The sequence below is a fragment of the Cygnus atratus genome, chromosome 6 (assembly GCF_013377495.2).
Source record: "Cygnus atratus isolate AKBS03 ecotype Queensland, Australia chromosome 6, CAtr_DNAZoo_HiC_assembly, whole genome shotgun sequence".
NCBI classification, from domain to species: domain Eukaryota; kingdom Metazoa; phylum Chordata; class Aves; order Anseriformes; family Anatidae; genus Cygnus; species Cygnus atratus.
The window spans coordinates 35921505-35940655 of NC_066367.1; the positions used below are offsets into that span (position 1 = coordinate 35921505).

Genomic DNA, 19151 nt, shown 5'->3' on the forward strand with positions numbered 1-19151 from the left:
TAGCGCTACACAGTACGGAACCTAGGAAAAATAAACAAATTGAAAAAGTAGTCTGGATGTAACCTAGTCCAGCATTTCACTTGAAATTAGAACATTGTCCACACTTGGCTGAATCTTCTATAGCTGGGTACCCTGCAGCTGGCAGTGCATCAGAGACTGGTGTCACTTGGATGTTTGGAAAAGGCATTGAAGCCAGTATTACTCTGTTCCCTTCTTGGAGCACTGGCCAAAGCTTCAGCAGGGTTCACATAGGCTGGGCATGATCTGTGAATGTGCCCAGACTGGGAAGGGGTTTCATCTTCCTGGCAAGAGCCAGTGCATATGGGGAACTTTAGTGCAAAGCATCCCCATGGTTTTCCCTTGCACACTGTGGGCACAGGGAAGAGGCAGCCTAGCTCGGCTACTTGTGCTTTTAAATAGTACTGAACGGTCTTATTTTTTTGAATAGCCTGAGAAATTGTGAGCACCACTGAAGCTATAATGTGCTGCCATCAGGTGTTCGTTTGACAGAATGCAAATGCACCAGCAGCTCTCGTGTTGGATGCGTTTCGGCATCCGCATGGTCGGATTTCATATTTCAGGAGCTGTCTGACTCTGTTTCAACAATAATTTTAATGTCACAGTAATAGATGGATTCATGCAATATGCTTGTTGATTCCAGCTGAGTCTTCTCTGTGTACTAGTATTTATACAGACCAAGCATGGATAGCAGTGACTTATTTACTTCACGCACGTTTTATCTGATTCCTTTCACTTACCTAAACTTGCTGTTCATTGACTGGAGGTGACTTCTTGAACAATCCTGCCGCCACGTTGCAAAAACTAAAATATTGTGAATGGACTTTTCTAAAGAGCTTAACTTTAGGTCACTGCATGTATCCAATGAAATATGGTGTTCCCACCTGTACAGAAACCAATACACTATGGCATTTCTTTTGTTTGTTTCTTTCAGACCTAATTAATGACTGTATGGATAATCTGATAAATAGGTTGTCTAGTTTTATACCTTCTAATTCTACGTTATAAAAGCAATGAAGTTTTGATTTCAAAATGTCATTTTTTTTTAAATGTAACAACTGTAGTTTAAAAGGACCAGAGAACTTGAGACTTGAGTTTAGGGAAAAGATCTTCTTACAGATACCGTGGTGAATTCAGATGCATTCTCTTAGTATTCTCTTAATCTCCTTAACCCTGATGGAATTAAAGTATTCACCACTTAAGACTCAGAATGAAGCTTAGATAAAACATCTTACCTGACAATTTAAAAAAAATAAATAAATACTTTGTAAGATTATGTAGAAGGAGTGTTTTCTCCTGTAAGGTCAAGGTCAAGGACCTTTTCCAAATCAACTAAGGGGTAATAAGAAGGGGAGGTGTTGATGGGAACTGAGTCTGAGGGCATGTTTATTCCAACAAGGTTATCTGGTTGAGTGCTTTTAAGTTAAGAGACAATGAATAGGAAAGAAAAAAAAAAAAAGATCATTTGTTCATTTGTATAAATTGATCAGGGAAAAAACTGCATCTTGGAGTGTTGATTCAACCAAGTTGCCCAAGTGAGGATCTCAGGATTATTATGATAAAAGAAGGGAGAACAATAAACAAAATGCTGAGACCCAGACTAGACAAGAGAGTCACGCTGATTGAGGGGTCATCAAACTACAGGTGCCACTTGCAGCAAGATCTAGGTGGAGCCAACAAGGTGTGAACCAAGAGGCCCCAGCCTGGGAGGGCACAAGAAAATGCAGAGCTCTGTGTAAACCCACGGGAGCGTACAGAAAAAGGGAGAACAGAAGGAAAAAAGAGGGGGGATAGGTAGACTCAGTGATCCTTGTGGTTCCCTTCCAACTTGGGATGTTCTATGATTCTATATACAATTCTAAGAGAAAAAAAAAAAGAGAGAAAAAAAAACATAAAAGGGCCGGTTGCATGTAAAACATGTCCAGCCAGTATGCTTCTCTGGCCAAGCTCTGTGGCTGATCATCACTGTCTGTCTGACCTTCTTATATTTTCTCATTAAATGTTTTCTCAACTCACTCTTCCGTGTGTATGCGTGCAGAAGGACTATGTGCCAGCTCCTGGCATGACCTGTGTGTGCGTGTGTGTGAGTGAAATGGGTGCCAGCTGCTGGAGCCAGGCCGGGAGTGTAGGCCTGTGGGCTGTGGTGCCAGCTGCTGGAGCCAGTGGGGTCCCAATGTCAGTAGCTGGAGGGACAACAGTAGCTCTTTGGATCTGAACGGGTCCTACAGACTTTCAGCCCCGAGCACCAGCTGCTGGTGGGGACTGGTGTGAGTAGGCTGGGTGCCAGCTACTGGAGCCAGGCCGGGGTGTGGACTTCTGAGGGGCATGTGCCAGCTACTGGAGCCAGTGGGGTCCTAAGGACCGCCTGGGCTGGGGCATGAGGAGGACAGGGGGTCCATTTGGGGGCACAGGGGGACTTGTGAATGTGGCGTGCATGAGGGACGAGCCTGTGATCGCTGCATCTGCAGCAAACTTCAGGCAGGGCCTGCTGGCAGGCAGATGCCTGTGAGGTGGGTACGAGGCCCTTGGCTGTGCCATCCTGTGTGGTCACTCATGTCAGTGTCCTGTCCCTGTCTGTGCGTCTCTGGGATACGTGCTCAGCCCCAATACTTGTTGTGCCTGCAAAGGGGAAAGTGGCAGCCATGTCCCCCCGCCCGAGCAGATGCCCCGGCTCCCAGCCACCTGGCAGGGGCCTAGCTGGAGCAGGGCTGGGTCAGAGCAGCTGGAGGCTGGGGCTGTGCACTGCTCCTCACGTAGCATGCCTACCACTGACTTTTTAGTTCTTTATTGTTAACTCCTTATTTCAAAACCATAAATAGAGCTGTGTTGTTCTTGAATAGGATCTAGGTTGACGTGAAATCTTTTAATGTTTTGTCAAACTTCCCAATTTGATCAGAAATTTGAATCTTTTAAGAAGTTTGCGTGCAAGTCTGGGACCTCAAAACAGTAGCTGGTTTTTATTTCTCAGCTAGAAAAACCTGCCCCACAAATAGCTGGAGCAAGCAGTGTTCTGTCTACTAGAAGGAGAGGTGGCCTTGAAACCTTCCTCTCCATAGCCTATGTCAAGCATTTGGTGTAAGTTGGGTAATGAATCTAAGCTGTGTACTAAGGATTTAAAATCCTTTAGTAATCCATATTTATCCAGGATATCCAACTCATAGGAAAATCTGTATAAAGCAGCACATGGCATGCTTGGCCACTTAGGCCTCTGTCAGTAAAGAGACCTTGGGGCGGGGATTAAGAACTGAGGCTGTGCTTACCAATAGGCAGCTGGTACTCACCAACCTGATGGTGATCATTTGCTACAGCACTCATTTCACAAGGATACTGTGAAAAACAATTAGCTGAAGTTGAATTGTTCTCAATGCCAATATGCACAATCCTTAGATACAAACGTAGTTCACCTTAGCTAAGGATACAGCTCTTTAGTTACAATAAATTTAGCTGAAAATTTGAAGGTGACTGAAAAACACTGGGGGAATTTTTCCAGTTCTGGTCAGATACTTTTCTAAAATTCTACTCTCTGCCTCTTCCTCTCTCAATCTCTTTATTATTGTCCCCATTAATATAGCATCAAAAATACAATCCTGTTTTCTTCAAACTCATACATTTCCTTCATTTATTTTTTTCCCTAATGTTGCCACTTGTTGGCTATATTTTAGGGATGATCCTTAGATCAATTTGGGTGAAATCTTGGCTATACTGAACTGAGCAAAAGTTCCTCTGCTAATATCAGTGGTATTGGGGCTTCATCTCTAACATTGGTTATGTTTCTTCATGTTAAATAGGAAGGTCATTAAAAGAAAAGCAGCCTGTTGTTATGCCTGATGTGCAGTTTGATGGGATATTGAGTGCAGTGGAGCTTTGAGGTGGATCTGGAAGTGAGCATCCCAAAGAAGACCCGCAGGCTTTTAAACTTAACAAAGCCAGGTTTTGCTAGAATTAAAAATGAATGTGTTTCAGTTGCTTAGGGATACTTATATAGAGAAAGCTCAAAGAGATAGGAAAGAGAGAAGAATGAGGGAAAAGGGTTTCTAACAGCTCTGTGTGCCCATGGTGTCCTTACAGGCAGCTCCCTCCTTTTAAGGAACCACAACTTATGTGTGAAGCAGCCTTTTTGTAACACACATGCTCAGGTCTGTTCCGAAATGTTCAGATTTGTGATTTGCATTCACATAAAGAAATTAAACTGGGGTTGTGAACATTTTGGTAACTATCAGATGCTATGACCCCAAAATCAGTCAACTATTTTTAGATGAAAGTCTCAAGTTTTTCTTTTCTATTAGACCAGATCCATTTGTTTATGTGTAATATCTGTAATATCGTTTCCTTCTGAGTTGATTGTTATGTTCTTCTGTGCAGGAATGCACTTTTTCACATATCCGTGTGTATTTTGGTTTCTTCTCCCTGGCCCCTGCAGTTTGCCAGCTCTTCAAGGTTATACTGTGAACTTACGACGTTTTATGGAAACTTAAAGCTCTCTGAAATATTGTTCTTCTCTTTCTCTCCTGTATTTTTGTTGTTGTTGTTCTGAGAAAGGAGAAGCTATTTGGGAACTTTCAGAATAGACCCTTTTTTGAGCTCCATATAGTCAGATTGAAATTATCTTTAGTTTTTCCTTCTTGGTTCCATTTTAAATACTAGTTACAGAAGGGTAGCAGCTATTGGAGTACTCTAAGCATATGTGAACTCTAAGCACGTGTGAATAATCCCACTGTTTTGCTGTGATTAAGGCATCTTGGTGGAAAAGCAGAACAGCGAGGCTTTAAAATAGGAATGAGGGGAAAGAAGGCCTTCAAGCTTTGTTCTTAGGCCACATTCACACCGTAATTAGGATAGTGCAACTCCATCAATATTGGTGGAAAATTGTTGCTGATATTGAGTTTAGATCACTTTTGTTTCTGACATGAAATAATTAAAAACTAGTCTACACATGGAGCATCTTTTACCCACTTGCTTGCACACCTTGCTAATGTATATTTTTTTATTTTTTTAAAGGAAAAACTGGTCCACGTCCTGGATTGTCCTCACTGCTCGGAAAATGGAATTCTACAAGGAATCCAAACAGCCAGCACTGGCCAACCTGGTAGGTAATCAACCATCCAATACAGTCAGCTTCTTTGCAACTTTTACTTCAGTATAAAAACTTTTCTGTTCAAATAAGGCAAGTTCCGGCTGAGCTGGCAACCTTCAAAGACTGGAAAGGAGCTAAAGGAAAATGCCTTGATAAACTTTTAATCAGGTGTAGGGTATGAGAAGAAATAGGACTTAGAATGTCCTTTATTAAGAGGTGCATTTTGAGAATAATTGCAAAGTGAGACAAATGGTGAGTGACTATCCAGTAATGCGAAGGTAACACTTTAAATTAAGGTGCCATTTATAAATGCTTTATTCTTATTTATGAAAATGATCACTAAATGCAGCTACTTCCTCAAATAATGTGTTATAAAGTATGTTACAAAATGCATTAGTAATAAATGCTTAACAGATGATGCGATGAGAATCTGTTGCAAAGGATATTGTGAGACGTAAATTGTATTAAACCATGTATGTGCATCTTTAATACATGAATTTAAGTTATCTACCATCCTATAAAGTGGCTTATACATTAATAAATAATAATAAAATATTTATAAATGGCACCTTAATATAGGGTGTTACCAAAGCAGAAAACACTGTAAGTTAGCAAAGTGATTTTTTATCGTAGTATAAATGTGACATCTACCATATCCCACTAACCTTCCTGAATATTTCTATGACTCCATCTAATGCAGCTAATGCAATTTCTGTAGCCTGTAGTTACTACAAAGTGAAATTTGCAGTACCTCTTTATTGTGCCCCAAGGAAACACCACTGATCTTAGTCTTCGGAGATGTGACAGCTACACTGCGCAAGCAATAATGGCATGTATCCCTTCAGTGCTAGTTACTGCAGAGTTTGAGCCTATGAACCTGAATGTGGGCAACAAAAGGGGATTTTGGTAAATGTATGACACTGTGGGCAGCAAAGGGACAGGTTTGACAAAGCCCTATTGTGAAAGGCTCTCAAGGCCTGATCAAACCTGCCATATCTCATTGGAGTGATGGGTGGCCACAAAGGTGCTCTCTTTGGCAGAAGTCATAAACAATAAGCTATTTTTTCCATGGCAGGTGATTACCCCCCCCCCCTTTTTTTTGCCCTATATATTCTTGATATACCAATATTGCTTGCTGTAAAATTAGCTTTAAAGAGCACCTTTTCATGCCTTACTTTTTTTTGGAAAGGTGAGGGTTGTAGCAAAAATAAAGGATGAAACAATAAAAATAAGTAAAAGATGGAATCTGACACTTTCTGCTTGTGTTGTTGCCAGCACAGCTGGAGAATATTTTTTTCTGAAGCCATGAAAACAGTATAACACAAATTAATTTTTTTTCAAAATCATCTGTTTTCCTTAAAGTTGAATTGGCTGCTTTTTTTTCTTTTTTTTTTTTTTAAGTCTAAAATAAATCTATTAAAGCTAGTCTTACAATTTTGATAGCTGTCTTCTGCTTCTGTATGCTGGATGGGTATTGCTGTCATAGAATCAATGTATTTGAGAAATTAATTTATGTTATGCTCAAGTTGCATTCCAGTAGCAAACTCCAGAATATGTTCCTCCTCTGGGCAATGCAAGTTGGAAGCTGCCAAAAGGGCAATTTTGAGGAAATGTGTTCTTGTCTTTTCAGAAGGCATATAAAACCAAAGAACCTAATATAATGACAGAGGAGAAATTGTTATGGTCAAGTGAGGAGGAGGAGAGTTCTTGCAAAATGTCTTTGGTACTCATCTGAAGGATATGATGCAATGCAGTTGTGAGCCACTTGGCTTTAATTCATCCAGTGTGGACACGGGCTGCTTAGCCCAGCTCTAGAAGCACCTTGCACATTCAGGCTTTCAGCGCCAGTATCGTAAATGCATTCATACCCATTGCTGCTTTGAAATTCCGTGGAGGTGAGGTGCCAGACAACACGCATTAGCTTCATCTGTAGGTCTGATTTGCTGCAGGGTGGGATTATTATATTCGGTATTTCACCAGCACTTCAAAGCTCCACCAGGAAAGTTCATCCATTAATTCTGCATTTCAGGAATGGATTTTGGCACTGGTTAGGTAGCAGAAGAAAAGTTAGCAAACTGGAAGTGCATAGTTCCAGTTAGGTAGGGTATGTGAGAAATTCAGGCATCATGTTTGACTGATGTGGGTGGGATTTGGGGAAAAATAAAAAAGTACACTGCTTCAACTGGGACAAAAATGTTTGCTAATTGAGGAGGACTGCCTAAGTGCACTGTGCTTCCTCTGGTTGCTGCTACCTTTTCTTCTCTCTCTGCAAGCCCTCACCCAAATTCTAGCAGATAAATGCACTGGTAGGAATTCAACACATAGGAGGCTTGATTCTACTCTGGGACTCCTCCACACTCCTTAATTCTCAGTAGCTGTTTAAGGATTTAGATACTGAAGTAGACCTGCCTGAACTAATCCAATTCTAAAGATCTCAATCTATTTAAATCAAAAATTAAGATGTGTTGCAAGAAAGGATCGTCTGATGTCAGTCGCTTTCCCTGAAGTCTCCCTTCATTACTCCGTCACCTGTGCCCATAATTGGTGAGATCCCATCCACTGTCTCTTAGCCCTACTTTACTATTTATTTATTTATTTATTTATCATCTTTCCTAGAAAAGACTAATTCATATAAATGATACACAAACTTGTTAGTATAGTGACAGCACATCCTGTAGCAACTCTGGCTTGATCTGCATCTCTTTCTGCCACCCTCGTTATCCCAGTTCTAACACCCACAAGTTTTAGTGTGAGTTCTTCTGATCAGACCAGACACCAAACTCCAAACCTCTCCTATGGGTGCAGTTTAGTGTTAGGAAGAACACAGGCATATATTAATCCCATTTTTTTGTTCATTATGGGAAAAATAAAGCTTTTCTTTTTAATTCCACACTATATCTGAGCACTGGGGATGTGAACTCATTGTTCACTAGGTGAGTCAAATTAAATTTTCTGTCTATTGCATATAACTTATATGCATAGGTAAGTAAATTATGAAAAACCTGAAGAAAAAACATTAGATAACTATTCAAAATCTCACAACTCTATTTCCTAAATTGAAATTTCACAAAGTTATATAAAAAATAAATAAAAAATAAAAAAACTAAACTGGCATGTTGATCTCATCTGATAAAGCAAATGCAATGTTTATTTCCTTTGTAAGCCATTTAACCAGATATAATTTTGATAGTGGAAGGGAAATAATACAAAAAGGCTTCATTAGAAATCATTTATTTACTGATTTTTTTCTTTTAGTTTGTTTTGGAAAAAGGGGAACTCAACCATTAATTAATGTAATAGAGGCAATGTTCATTCACTGTAATATGAATTATAACAAAGCATTTTTATTGTTAGCAGGAAAATGATGTGACTTAACAAAAAGATTAATGTTCCTTTGTATTATAAAGATATTAATTCATTAATTATTAATTATCAAATGCTGTACATGAAGTGAAAATTTAAAAAAAGACAGCTTTATTATAAGGGGAATGATATCTCACAATAAAGGCAACAAGAGAGGAAAATGAAAGCACATTCTAATTATACCTCTTCTGATGACAGGATAACATTTAGAGGTGACTTAAAATTATATTTACCCAAATCCTTCATAATATTTATACTCAAAGAACTAGTCTATCTGAAAACAGTTCTTGCTGTTCCTTTGTAGAACTGCAGATACCAGACTTGCTCTAACAACAACTTTCCTATTGATTTGTTCAGATAAGACTGGGATCCATAGCTTTCTTGTGAGGGTAGTGCTAATATCTGGTTTTGTTATGAGTAATAGAGAGAATGATCATTAACGCACATAGAGGAGAGTCTCAAAATATGTGCTTGTTTACAAATATTGCTGAAAATTCAAGTTTGGATCCCGCGTAGCTAAATTAGTATCTTTTTGCTCCCGCCTTGATCATTTGTGGTCATGCTTTTGATGTATTTGTAGTGCTCCTAAGAATATAACTTGCCTTTTATTTTAAATTAGGGACATTGTGAGATAAACTGATCACAGCCCCACTCTTTCTTACCAGCATTAAATTCTATTACCAGTTGGCCTTTCTGACCAAGAAAAACTAGTCTGTTTATTCCCTGAGATAGTTTATTCAACAGAGGTTATTTTAACCTCAGGTTATTAGCCCATCTGCAAAGTAATTTAGCGAGTGAAAATGCTGCTGAAATCCATATTCATGTTGTGGAAGATTTCATTGCAGCAGACACTTGTATCAATTTACAGCATAACCCCCTCCAACAACAGTGATATAACATAATTGCTCTGACTGCAAAACACAAAGCAAGGACGCAGCGTGCTCAGGCTTTCACACTAACCGTAGCTTACTCTCCTGCAGTATCTCTGGGTAAAGTAAACAATAAGTAGCAGGACAGTGTTGAGGCCAGAATGAGTTTCTAGGCATTTTTCCTCGGTTCCCTATGGATTTAAGCAGGGGTGATTAGTCCCCACTGCACGGAGCTCCCTGGGTGCTGAGGAAGGGCACCATACTCAACCAGCACTGAAGGATCTGGATGGTTTTGCATGCAGTTTTCATCAGAGGCTTTATATACTACATCATACCGCAGAGCCTCGTAAGGTGTTCACAGACACCTCCTATCTTGTTCTGGGCAGAATTGCTGAATTCACCAAAAGAGAAGTTTTTGAGTTGTTTGCACATAGCAGAAGCGTGTTTATCTTTCTAAGACCTTGAGATTGCATCCCATCCTTTTTGGAAAGGGAGATGCACATCCTTACCCTTTTCTTCTGCTTATTACGGAACCTGATCAGTAAAACAGCTTCAGATTACAACAGGAAATCCAACTGTGTGTGCACCTGAGTGCACAGAGTCCAACTTCTACTGCTACCTGCAGTTTTGTACAACCATAGAAATTAGAGATGTTAAAATCTTCTAGAGTTCACCATCCCATCTTCCTGCAAAACTTCCACTGATGGATGTGCTTTCCATGGCTTTCTCACGTCAGTGTGAAATGCCATGGCAGTTTTCCAGAGGAAGAGACTCTGTACCCAGTATCCTTCCCTATCAAGATACTATTTCCTGGTTCTTTGTCTACGGTTTTTCATCTTCTTTTCATCTCATTATGTGTTTCCAAAAGGTCTCCACTTTTTCTGTTGATTGAGTAAAGCTGCCTTCTTTGTTCAAGTATTTGCAGACTCAGCCTTATCCTTTTTTTTTTTTTTTTAAATTGGTCACTTCTGCCTTCTAAATAGTAACTCGTTAAATTTCACAACATCTTTGTAAAATCAAGCATCAATACTGCAGTTTTGATCTGTTATTATAATTCAGAAATATTAAGCTCTTGTCAGAGGCCAGAAAGGAAGTCTGAGGCAGAGCTGGGGAAAAAAAATCCAAACCATCCTCTTCCAGTGGTTTAGCCACAAGAACATCTTTCTGCTTTCGAAAACATTTTTGTATAAAAGAAAATAATGAAAAGGAACAAAGACACACTGGACTGTCAGTCTGAGAAGAAATGAACCATGGTAGTTTTATGGTTTGGCAAATGGAGGCCATAATTACAACTCCAGTACTGAAAGATGCCAGAAACTGTGGCTGCAAATTACTTGACCAGGATTTCTTACTCCACTTCTTTTATCCTAAATAGATCCTTTTCTATCCAAAAGCACCCTGGAAAGCACACACTTTTTTATCCTTTAATAACAACATCAGAGAAATTCAGTGAGCAATCTTCAGAAAGCTGATTATATGGTTAATGATGCACTGGCCACTGTCATTTCTATTAAGTCACCAATACCTTTTTTTTTTTTTTTAATGTAAAATGTCTTAAGAACAATGGAGCAAAAAAGATGCTTCAAACTGATTATTTACCTTGTGTTGGTATTACTCCATGTCTTACTAAAAGGAACTTATTAGTGCTTTACACTGTTAATGGTAGTATTTTTATTGTTCTCCGGGATGTGCAGTAACCTAGTCTACAAAGACTACTTCAAACTACAAGGGCTTTGCCAAAACTGCTGCACAGGCAAAGTCCCTGGAGAAGGAGTTTAGATAGCAAATGAAGATTATTGTGCTTTACTCCAGCTCCCAGGAACGTAAATGGTACAGGCAAACAAATCTGCTCTTTGAAATATTTGCATCCATACGGAGGAGCTGGGGAGGCAGAGCAACGTCACTCACGGATGCACGGACTGACATCGCGAAGTAGCAGACGATGTGGAGCTAGCCTTAAGTGTTGAGCTCTTTCTGGGTGTCACACATGCCCTCAAAGCTTTCTTTCTTTTTTATTTTTTTAATGAGCTAGAAATGATAATATGTTTGGAGAAAGGAGATAGCTTGTTTTACAGATACGATGATGTAGATTCTCGTTTAGTTTCTGTCATTTCCAGCTGCATCAGTATCAATTTGCAGTTGGAAAACCCACGAAACATTATCTTGAAACACAATGGCTTTTCACGAGGTTTTGCAAAGTAAGCAATTAAAAACTCTGGTCAATGTGTATGCATTTCTGTTTTGATCTACTGTGTATTAGACAATTTTTTTAAAAACAAAACATCTAAATATATTTAAAATTATGTATTTAGCGTAAGAACTTTGTTTCTGAGGTAACGCACCTGGGGAGCGGTTATCTAAGGGAATAATGAACTCTTTGGTAATAACAGCAGCTGCGCTACAATAATCTTTCATTTGAACTTGATCTATTCTTATTTTAGGTGATCTTGTCCACTTGTGGAAAATCAGGTCGTATTCATGGTTAATTTTTTCTTTGCAGAAACCAGGATATAAACCTGAGTGTGTGGATTTGTGTGGTGCTCAGATTGAGTGGACCCCAGAGAAATCCAGCAGAAAGAACGTCTTTCAGGTAAGAGGCAACGCATGCATTTCTTGCTCGTTTGAGTGTAGAATCTGTTAAGCTAAGAGGTAGGTTTTATTTCCTTCATTTTAGTAACTAGAGACTGATATAATACAGCATTTTTCCTACTAATACAGGAGTGTAGCATTTTATCAAGCGTCGGTTTACTATTTTTCCAAGGGAAGGATTTCTGATGACTGAGTCTCCCAAACACTTGAGAACCTGTTGATTTATTGATTAATGCTCTGTATTCAATTTGTTTTTAAAACTTAGTAGGTAATTGCTTTGGGTTCAGGCCTAGAATCTTGACCTAAAGGACTTCCATAAACACAACTTCTTCAAACTGCTTACACAAGCATGGCTCCAACACAGTGCGGTTACCCTGTTTATTTTTATTGCTGTTCAGGGTGCTCAGACGGTGATGACCCAGGTTCATTTCAGGGAGGGGAGGGGAAGATGGTAAAAGCTTGCCTCTGTCAGGGCCAGCATAGGAAGATGTATGTTTCTCACTGGTCTATTCATTCATGGAAAATAATATTATTTAATTGCTACATCTAAATCCCATTGAATTGAAAGGGAGGATCAAGGCCTTAGGTGATGAAAGGATGAGAAGAGTGTTATTGTAAGGTTAACATTCCAGGATCTAGAGGCTGGAAGAGTTTAATGCAACATTTTCAATTTTTGGACATAATCCAACTCCCATGAATATCAGTAGAAAGAGGTTTTTTTTGGTTTCACTAAAAGTTGCATCAAGCCACATTAAGATATTATTCTCTATGAATTGAGGTGTTTCCCTGAGTTCTAACACTAAGATTTTTTAACAATGTAAACTATAAAGGGAAGAGAGAGACAGAAGCAAACATGCCAGGGTCAAGATATTGTTAGTTATCAGATAGTCCTTTTGCATCACCACCAACTGAAATGTGCTGGAGGAACCAACTGTGCCTGGGTCCGGGGTTTAACCATCACATACAAAACCCCCGAAGGGACTGTACTCAGCTTCTTGAGGAGAAACCTATTCAGGTCAACTGGGTGTTACAGATATTTTTTCAAGGTTTATTTTTCTAGACATCTTTCCAAAGCGCATGCAATATTTAGAAATATTCTTCATCTTCAAGATAGACTTACCCCCCACATCCTTCAGGTTGTCTTGAAAGAACACTTGGAGCTTTGTCATTTCCTAGGTATTTTTAAAGTAAATATTTTGGTTTTGCTGTCAATCTTCAGCTTTTTCGCTTGCAAAGTGATTAAGTATAACCTTAGCCTTCAATCCTGCAACCCCCTGAGCACACTGACAAGCTTTCTGAGCTTGTAGGGTTTATTTCTCATTTCACAGAAAGCAAAATTTCTGTTTGGAAATGTGTATCAGGGAGGTGATTCACTGAAGCTAATACATTTCCAATGCAAAGACAAATGAAGCTTTGTTATTGATTTACCAAAAGTAGTTGTATGAAGACTTGCAATGTATTTTCTTCTCACTTCTCTTAGTGTGAGGTGTAACTCCACTGAATCAGAATAATGTGAGAAAGGAAACTCATGCACTACTGTTTGAACCCATTAAAACATGTCTTCATCAAGCCAATAAGTGAGTGGGAGAGACATTAAGAAGTAAAAGCATGGGAGGAAGGACATATGCTAAGACACATTTTGAAAAGGGATGGAGCATTGTTTAGACAGAGAGCTACAAGAAGATTATGCCAGATGGTAAGAGCGAAAGAGGAGAAGGCTTTGGCATCAGTAGTGGTGACATTTTGGGAAAGTAAAGGACTGAAGGAGAGTGGTGCTACACGAGCAGATAGAGTGGGAAGGGGACTAGAGAGTGAGTGAAGATTTATGACATAGTCTGGAGGAAATCCAAGGCGAGTTCGAAAGCGGAGAGGTCAGTTTGTACCTGGATACTGAATATTGCAGGAAGCACTTCTGATGCTCTGCTTATTCCAACTGGATGGGAATAAGATTGATAATATATGTCAACTTAATCACAGATTTGTTCAAATGAATAGAACATGGGAGCTGGATTTTTGTTGTTGTTGTTTCTGTGTGTGTGACCTAAATATAGATGCATTGCATTGCTATCTGATTAAATACATTAGCTGACTAACTCTGGAATGATCAGAAATACGTATGATCATATCTTCAAAGCATGGTTGGTGGGTTTTTGTTTCATTACTTTCTGACCAATAAAACATTATTCTCTGATCCAAACAGAGCAATGGTTGCTTTCTGCTAATGTATTGTACTAGGCGTAGATGCAGAATTTTGAGTTTGATTTAGCCTGGGTGCTCAATTCGAGTTCATGAATTATAGATTAGAAATAGAAAATGACTACTGAGATTTTGGTTTGAAGAAAAAGAAGGAAATCTGGAATTTAAAATCTAAGCATATGACAGTTAATGGATGGTAACAAGAAGATGGAGTACAGGAGTATCATAAAGAAAATTAATTGGAAACATGATCGATGCAGGGGGGAAAAAAAGAAGAAACTGCAAGTAAATGATATTCAGGCAGGAAGATTTGGGTTTCTGGTCTTGATCATGAGGTTTTCAGCAGTGTTACTCCATTCATTTTAATTGAGCTAACTCCCTGTTTAACTGGATAAGTCTGATCTGCCTTTCACACTATCCAATTTGTGCATGCAGTATATTTCTGTTCTTGGTGAACATATTAGCTTTTTTTTTTTTCTTCAAGTTTTCCTTAATAGTAACTAAAAATATGCATGTCGTGATATATAACCTTCTGATTTTCCTTCATTTATTTTACTGATGATATAGCTAGCACCAAGGAAAAGAACTGGTTAGAAACAGCTTTACAGGATGTGGGGAAACATAGCAGTTTGCTGTGAGATACCGTGCTGTTTGTTCTCACTGGCTGAATGACGTGATACACTAGGTCTTCATCAGAGGAGTGGTGAATAAAAGAAGATTTATGTTCAAATCACATGCTTTAAATATTTCTGCTAAGTGCTAGTTTGCTCTTTGGTGTTTAGCCTGAAATTTAAAGCACTGAGGATTAAAAGGATTACAACATAATCTTAAATAATCCTAAGTGTCATTTACAGAGAGATGGTTGTAATAACTAAATAAAACCATGTTAAGGGATGGCAGTGTTGTCAGTCAGCAACTGGAACAGAAACGGTGCCTATGTCACTCTGGCATTCTCCTCTTTCCTTTCTTTGGTTTCATCTAATGTTGGATAGGTACATTTTGATACGAGTTACCAAGAAGAAAATAACACAATGGGCTACTTTGCCGTCAGTACTAGTGTGGTTGCTGAGACATCAGAAACTAGATTAGTTTACAGAATTTCTCACTTTTCATTATTTTCTGCTTCTAGTAAATTTTTCCACTGGAGTTTATTCCTTCCCTTGCGTTACTCATCCTTAGGTCTAAATCAAGCAGCTTTTTTAATTTTAAATTCAGCCCAGACATTGTAGAAGATGTGCTCTTGACCTCTGGCTTTGCAGTCCTGGAGCTTCATTAGCACAAAGTCTTGTGGCTGCAGACTATTTTCTTGAAGAGGTTTGGGAAGATTTCTTTTGGGTAATTCAAAAAAGAAAAGGAAAAATTGGAGAGAGGTAAAGAGTGCAATAAAAGGTCACGAGCAGCATACTTGTGGATTCGTGAAGCAGCTTTGTTCTCTTAATAGCCCTATTCATTTAACTAACAGACATATTTTAGTTTCTTTAGTGATATTTTTTTCCTGTTTAACAAGTTGATGTTTTAGGAATATTTCGTATGCAAAGTTTCTGGAGTTTGATGCCCTGGCTCTTCCTAGGGGTCTGGTGTGATGGTGGTTTTCATTTCTATAAACTTCAGCTGTAAGGGACTACTCATTCATGTGCAACTAAGAATTATAAATGTATTTTACAAGTAGAGAAATCTGTGTTCACAGTATACATACAGTATTTCAACAGTGAGACAGCTGAAAGTACAACTGTACCTGTGTATAATATGAAAGAATTTATCTTGCAGCTGTTTCCTATATAATAACATTTATGGCACTGATCTAGGGTAACTCCCTTGTCCCTGAAGCTACTCCAGCTTTGTCCATGAGCATAATCTGAATTATAAACTATTTTTTTCTACATGCTGTGGAATTAGTATAGGATCTGGATGCCTCCCAGAGATGTTTTAAGTCTCCACTTTTTGCCATGGGAGGGATCATTTTCTTTTCCATCATCGCTCAACAGGAAGCACTGAGAGTGTAGGAGGGGTTTCGACTGGTATTGGTATTTGGATTTCTTTTGATGGTTTTTAAATGAAAATGCTGCATAGAGGAGGCCAACCTAAGGAAGTCACATTGCACTTGGATGGATGTGCAGCTTCTGGTGGGCCTTATCAGCAGCTGGAGCCTGTTCCCCAGCCCAAACTGTCCCTGGAGTTCTGCCTCCTGAGCCTCAGAGTGCTCGTCTGCAGCTCATACAAGAACACACAGTAACCTTTGCTGGCTTTAAATTAGATATGCATTAAACTGCTGCTTAGGACTTGCTGCTGTTTTTGAAAAGTCTGTATAGCATTCTGTCTGCTTTTGGAGGTTACTGCTATGATTGTGTTTAATTTCTGTCACAGGGACCTGAACATATCATTGCCTAATTAAAAAACTTAGCCGCATCACACAGTTATTAGCTGGTGTCAGTGAGAGGTTCTTTAAATAGCAAACATAATAAATTTATAATTAGTTTTAAAAAATCAAAAAAACAAACAAAAAACAACCACCAAGAAATGTTCTTATTCATCATCTTAATCATCAAGTGTTTATTTTTTTGTAAGAAGTGCAGTATTTTTACTGGGATAACTGGGAGATATGAATGCATATCTCTGCGTTGTGTTTCTAATTCCCTCTTCCTGCTGTCTTGATACTGACTTACCTTACCGACCTTCCAAATGCTCAGTAAAATCTAATGGATGGATACAGACAATCTTCTGACCTTTCGTATATCAATTATTTTATGTTATAACCTAAATACAACAGGACCTGTGAATGCATTCTTTCTTTATTCTTAATGTTTTTTCATTAAGAAAGCCACATAATACTTCTTATGATTTAACATAAGTGCATCCAAAGCACAGAGTCAGAGCTGCGGATAGTGGACACTTGAAATATATACATTTTTACTAATGTCAGGATTCTGGGACCTGACTCTTACTCTACTTTCGCAATAGTGTAGCTCTGACATTTTTGGAATCACTTCTGATTTACATCTGTTGAAAAAGAGCCTCTTTATTAATACCTATCAATTGCCCTGTTACCTTTTCATTTCTTTTAAGCCAGAAGTTACAAATGAAACCATACTTTCTGTAGCTCGTTGCCTTGCTTCCTTAAGACCCCAAATGTTGTGTGTCAAGCAGTTCAGATCACAATCTTTGTTTTTGGAATCCACTGGTATGGCATGAAAACTGGTCAGGATCTTATGCAAAAACTGGTCAGGATCTTACACAACTAATCACTAGACTAGGTAGATTAGAACAACACTAGAGCTGTGTTTTCATTGCATTCCCCTATTCTTAGCTTTATTGTTGATTAAAAAAGAAAAGTTAGAGAGTACGTCACACAAAAAAAAAGTAGCCAGCCATGATCATGGGGAAAGTTTTGAGGACAATATAAAATTGCTTACAATACGCATTGTAAACATTACAGATCTGCCTCCTGAAGATTTAAGCATGACATTTCATTTTGAGGTGATAAAGAGGAGAGGCATTTAGAGATACTTGGGAAAGTTTTTTTGTTTTGTTTTCTTTTTCCTAAGAAAAGGGCAGATTTAATGGCAATCAGTTTACCTGACAGTAGCTGTTCCTAAGGAGTTATCCTTGGTTATTAAAAAGCATGGAAATTAGAAGCTCTAGCTGAGAGAGAAAAAGATCCACATCGAGTCCAGTATAAGAAATGCCTTTGAAACTGGGGCACTCACATAAGTTTTGCGATACCTAGTTTCATCCCTGTTTCAGGAGTACTATGTGAGCAATGATCGGGTTTTAACTGTCCTAGGTGAATGAGTGTGTTTTCCTTCTCTCACCAATGCTTCAGTCATTTCATTTCATATTCATTTAAAATATTTTTTTTAAATGAAGGGGGACGTACTTCAGCAGTCCTATGGTACAAGCAGTGACAACAAAGCTTTTTACCTAATGATGGGAACAGGTAAACTGTAACACCTTGGATTTAATACATATGAAAACCAAAGAAAGAAACTGAAACAAGAATTTCAGAGAAATACAGAAAACATGAAAACTTTTATTTTTTTATAATATGGCCCCAAATTTTTGTGCTTTATATTTCAGACAGGAATATAGGCAATGTTTTCGCAGGGCATGAAGTAGGAAGACACTGGACTTTGACAACTCTGTGCCTTTAAAGGGTTTGGGAAACCTTCAATCTCTACGAAGCAACAGTATGAATGAAAAGCCAAGCAGTGCAGCTGTGTTCATAAAACTGGCATGTTGAGTGGATAAAATAACGTGGGTACAAAACTAAAGCTAATGTATTTTTTTCATTTCTGTGCTTCCTGTCTCTACTTTTGGGTAAGACAGAACTTCTCTGGTGTCAGCAAAGGCCTCATCTATTTTGTGACTGCAACAACAGGACAGGCAATTCTTTGGCTTTCTGCCTCTTATAACTTTTTATTAAAAAATAAATAAATAAAAATCCCATTCACAGAGTTACTAATAATGTGAAAAAGTCCTGAAACAAAATAGTGAAGGCACTTCTGATATGCATTTTTTTTTTTGGCATAACTGGCTACTTTCAAAAAGATTCAAAATTCTCAATAGAACTTTGATTAGCAATTTCATATCATTTTAGCTAGATTCTTTTTTTTTTTTTCCTGATAATTGTGTCATGTAAAATTTCATGGAAATATCACTGCATTGGAAAAAATCACTTGAGAAGTGTAACTTGAACAACTCACGGGGGTCTTGAGATGGCAATAGAAAATTTGGATCAGGAGAGATCTGTTATCGGTCTGGTGCCTTCCTGCAGTGCTGCAGATCGCCTCTGCCGTGGCACTCGCTGAAGGCTGTGAAAAAGCCGGGGCGAGCAGCTCCTGCGGCACGGCAGAGCTCGGGGTCTCGCTCAGACCTGCAGAGCTCCAGAATCAAAGTGGAAAGCAAGCCTGTATTCTGTGAAGATCAGGCTGATTAAAGGAAAAAAAAAAAAAAAAGAAAAAAGAAAAACACATTCTCCAAATCTGACATTATGTGTACATAGCCGTGTCTGCCAAAAATGATTATAATAATAGCTCGCTGCACTT

At 38.6% G+C, this 19151-nt stretch overlaps 1 protein-coding gene across 1 annotated transcript in view; it reads left to right on the plus strand.

The window, feature by feature from the left end:
* The window catches only part of ARHGAP15 (Rho GTPase activating protein 15), a 313229-nt gene that overhangs the window by 34755 nt on the left and 259323 nt on the right, over positions 1-19151 (plus strand). Inside the window, exons 4-5 of the mRNA XM_035556046.2 lie at positions 5017-5104; positions 11825-11914. Of these exons, the coding sequence (XP_035411939.1) occupies positions 5017-5104; positions 11825-11914 (178 nt within the window). The remainder of the gene's footprint in view (positions 1-5016; positions 5105-11824; positions 11915-19151) is intronic.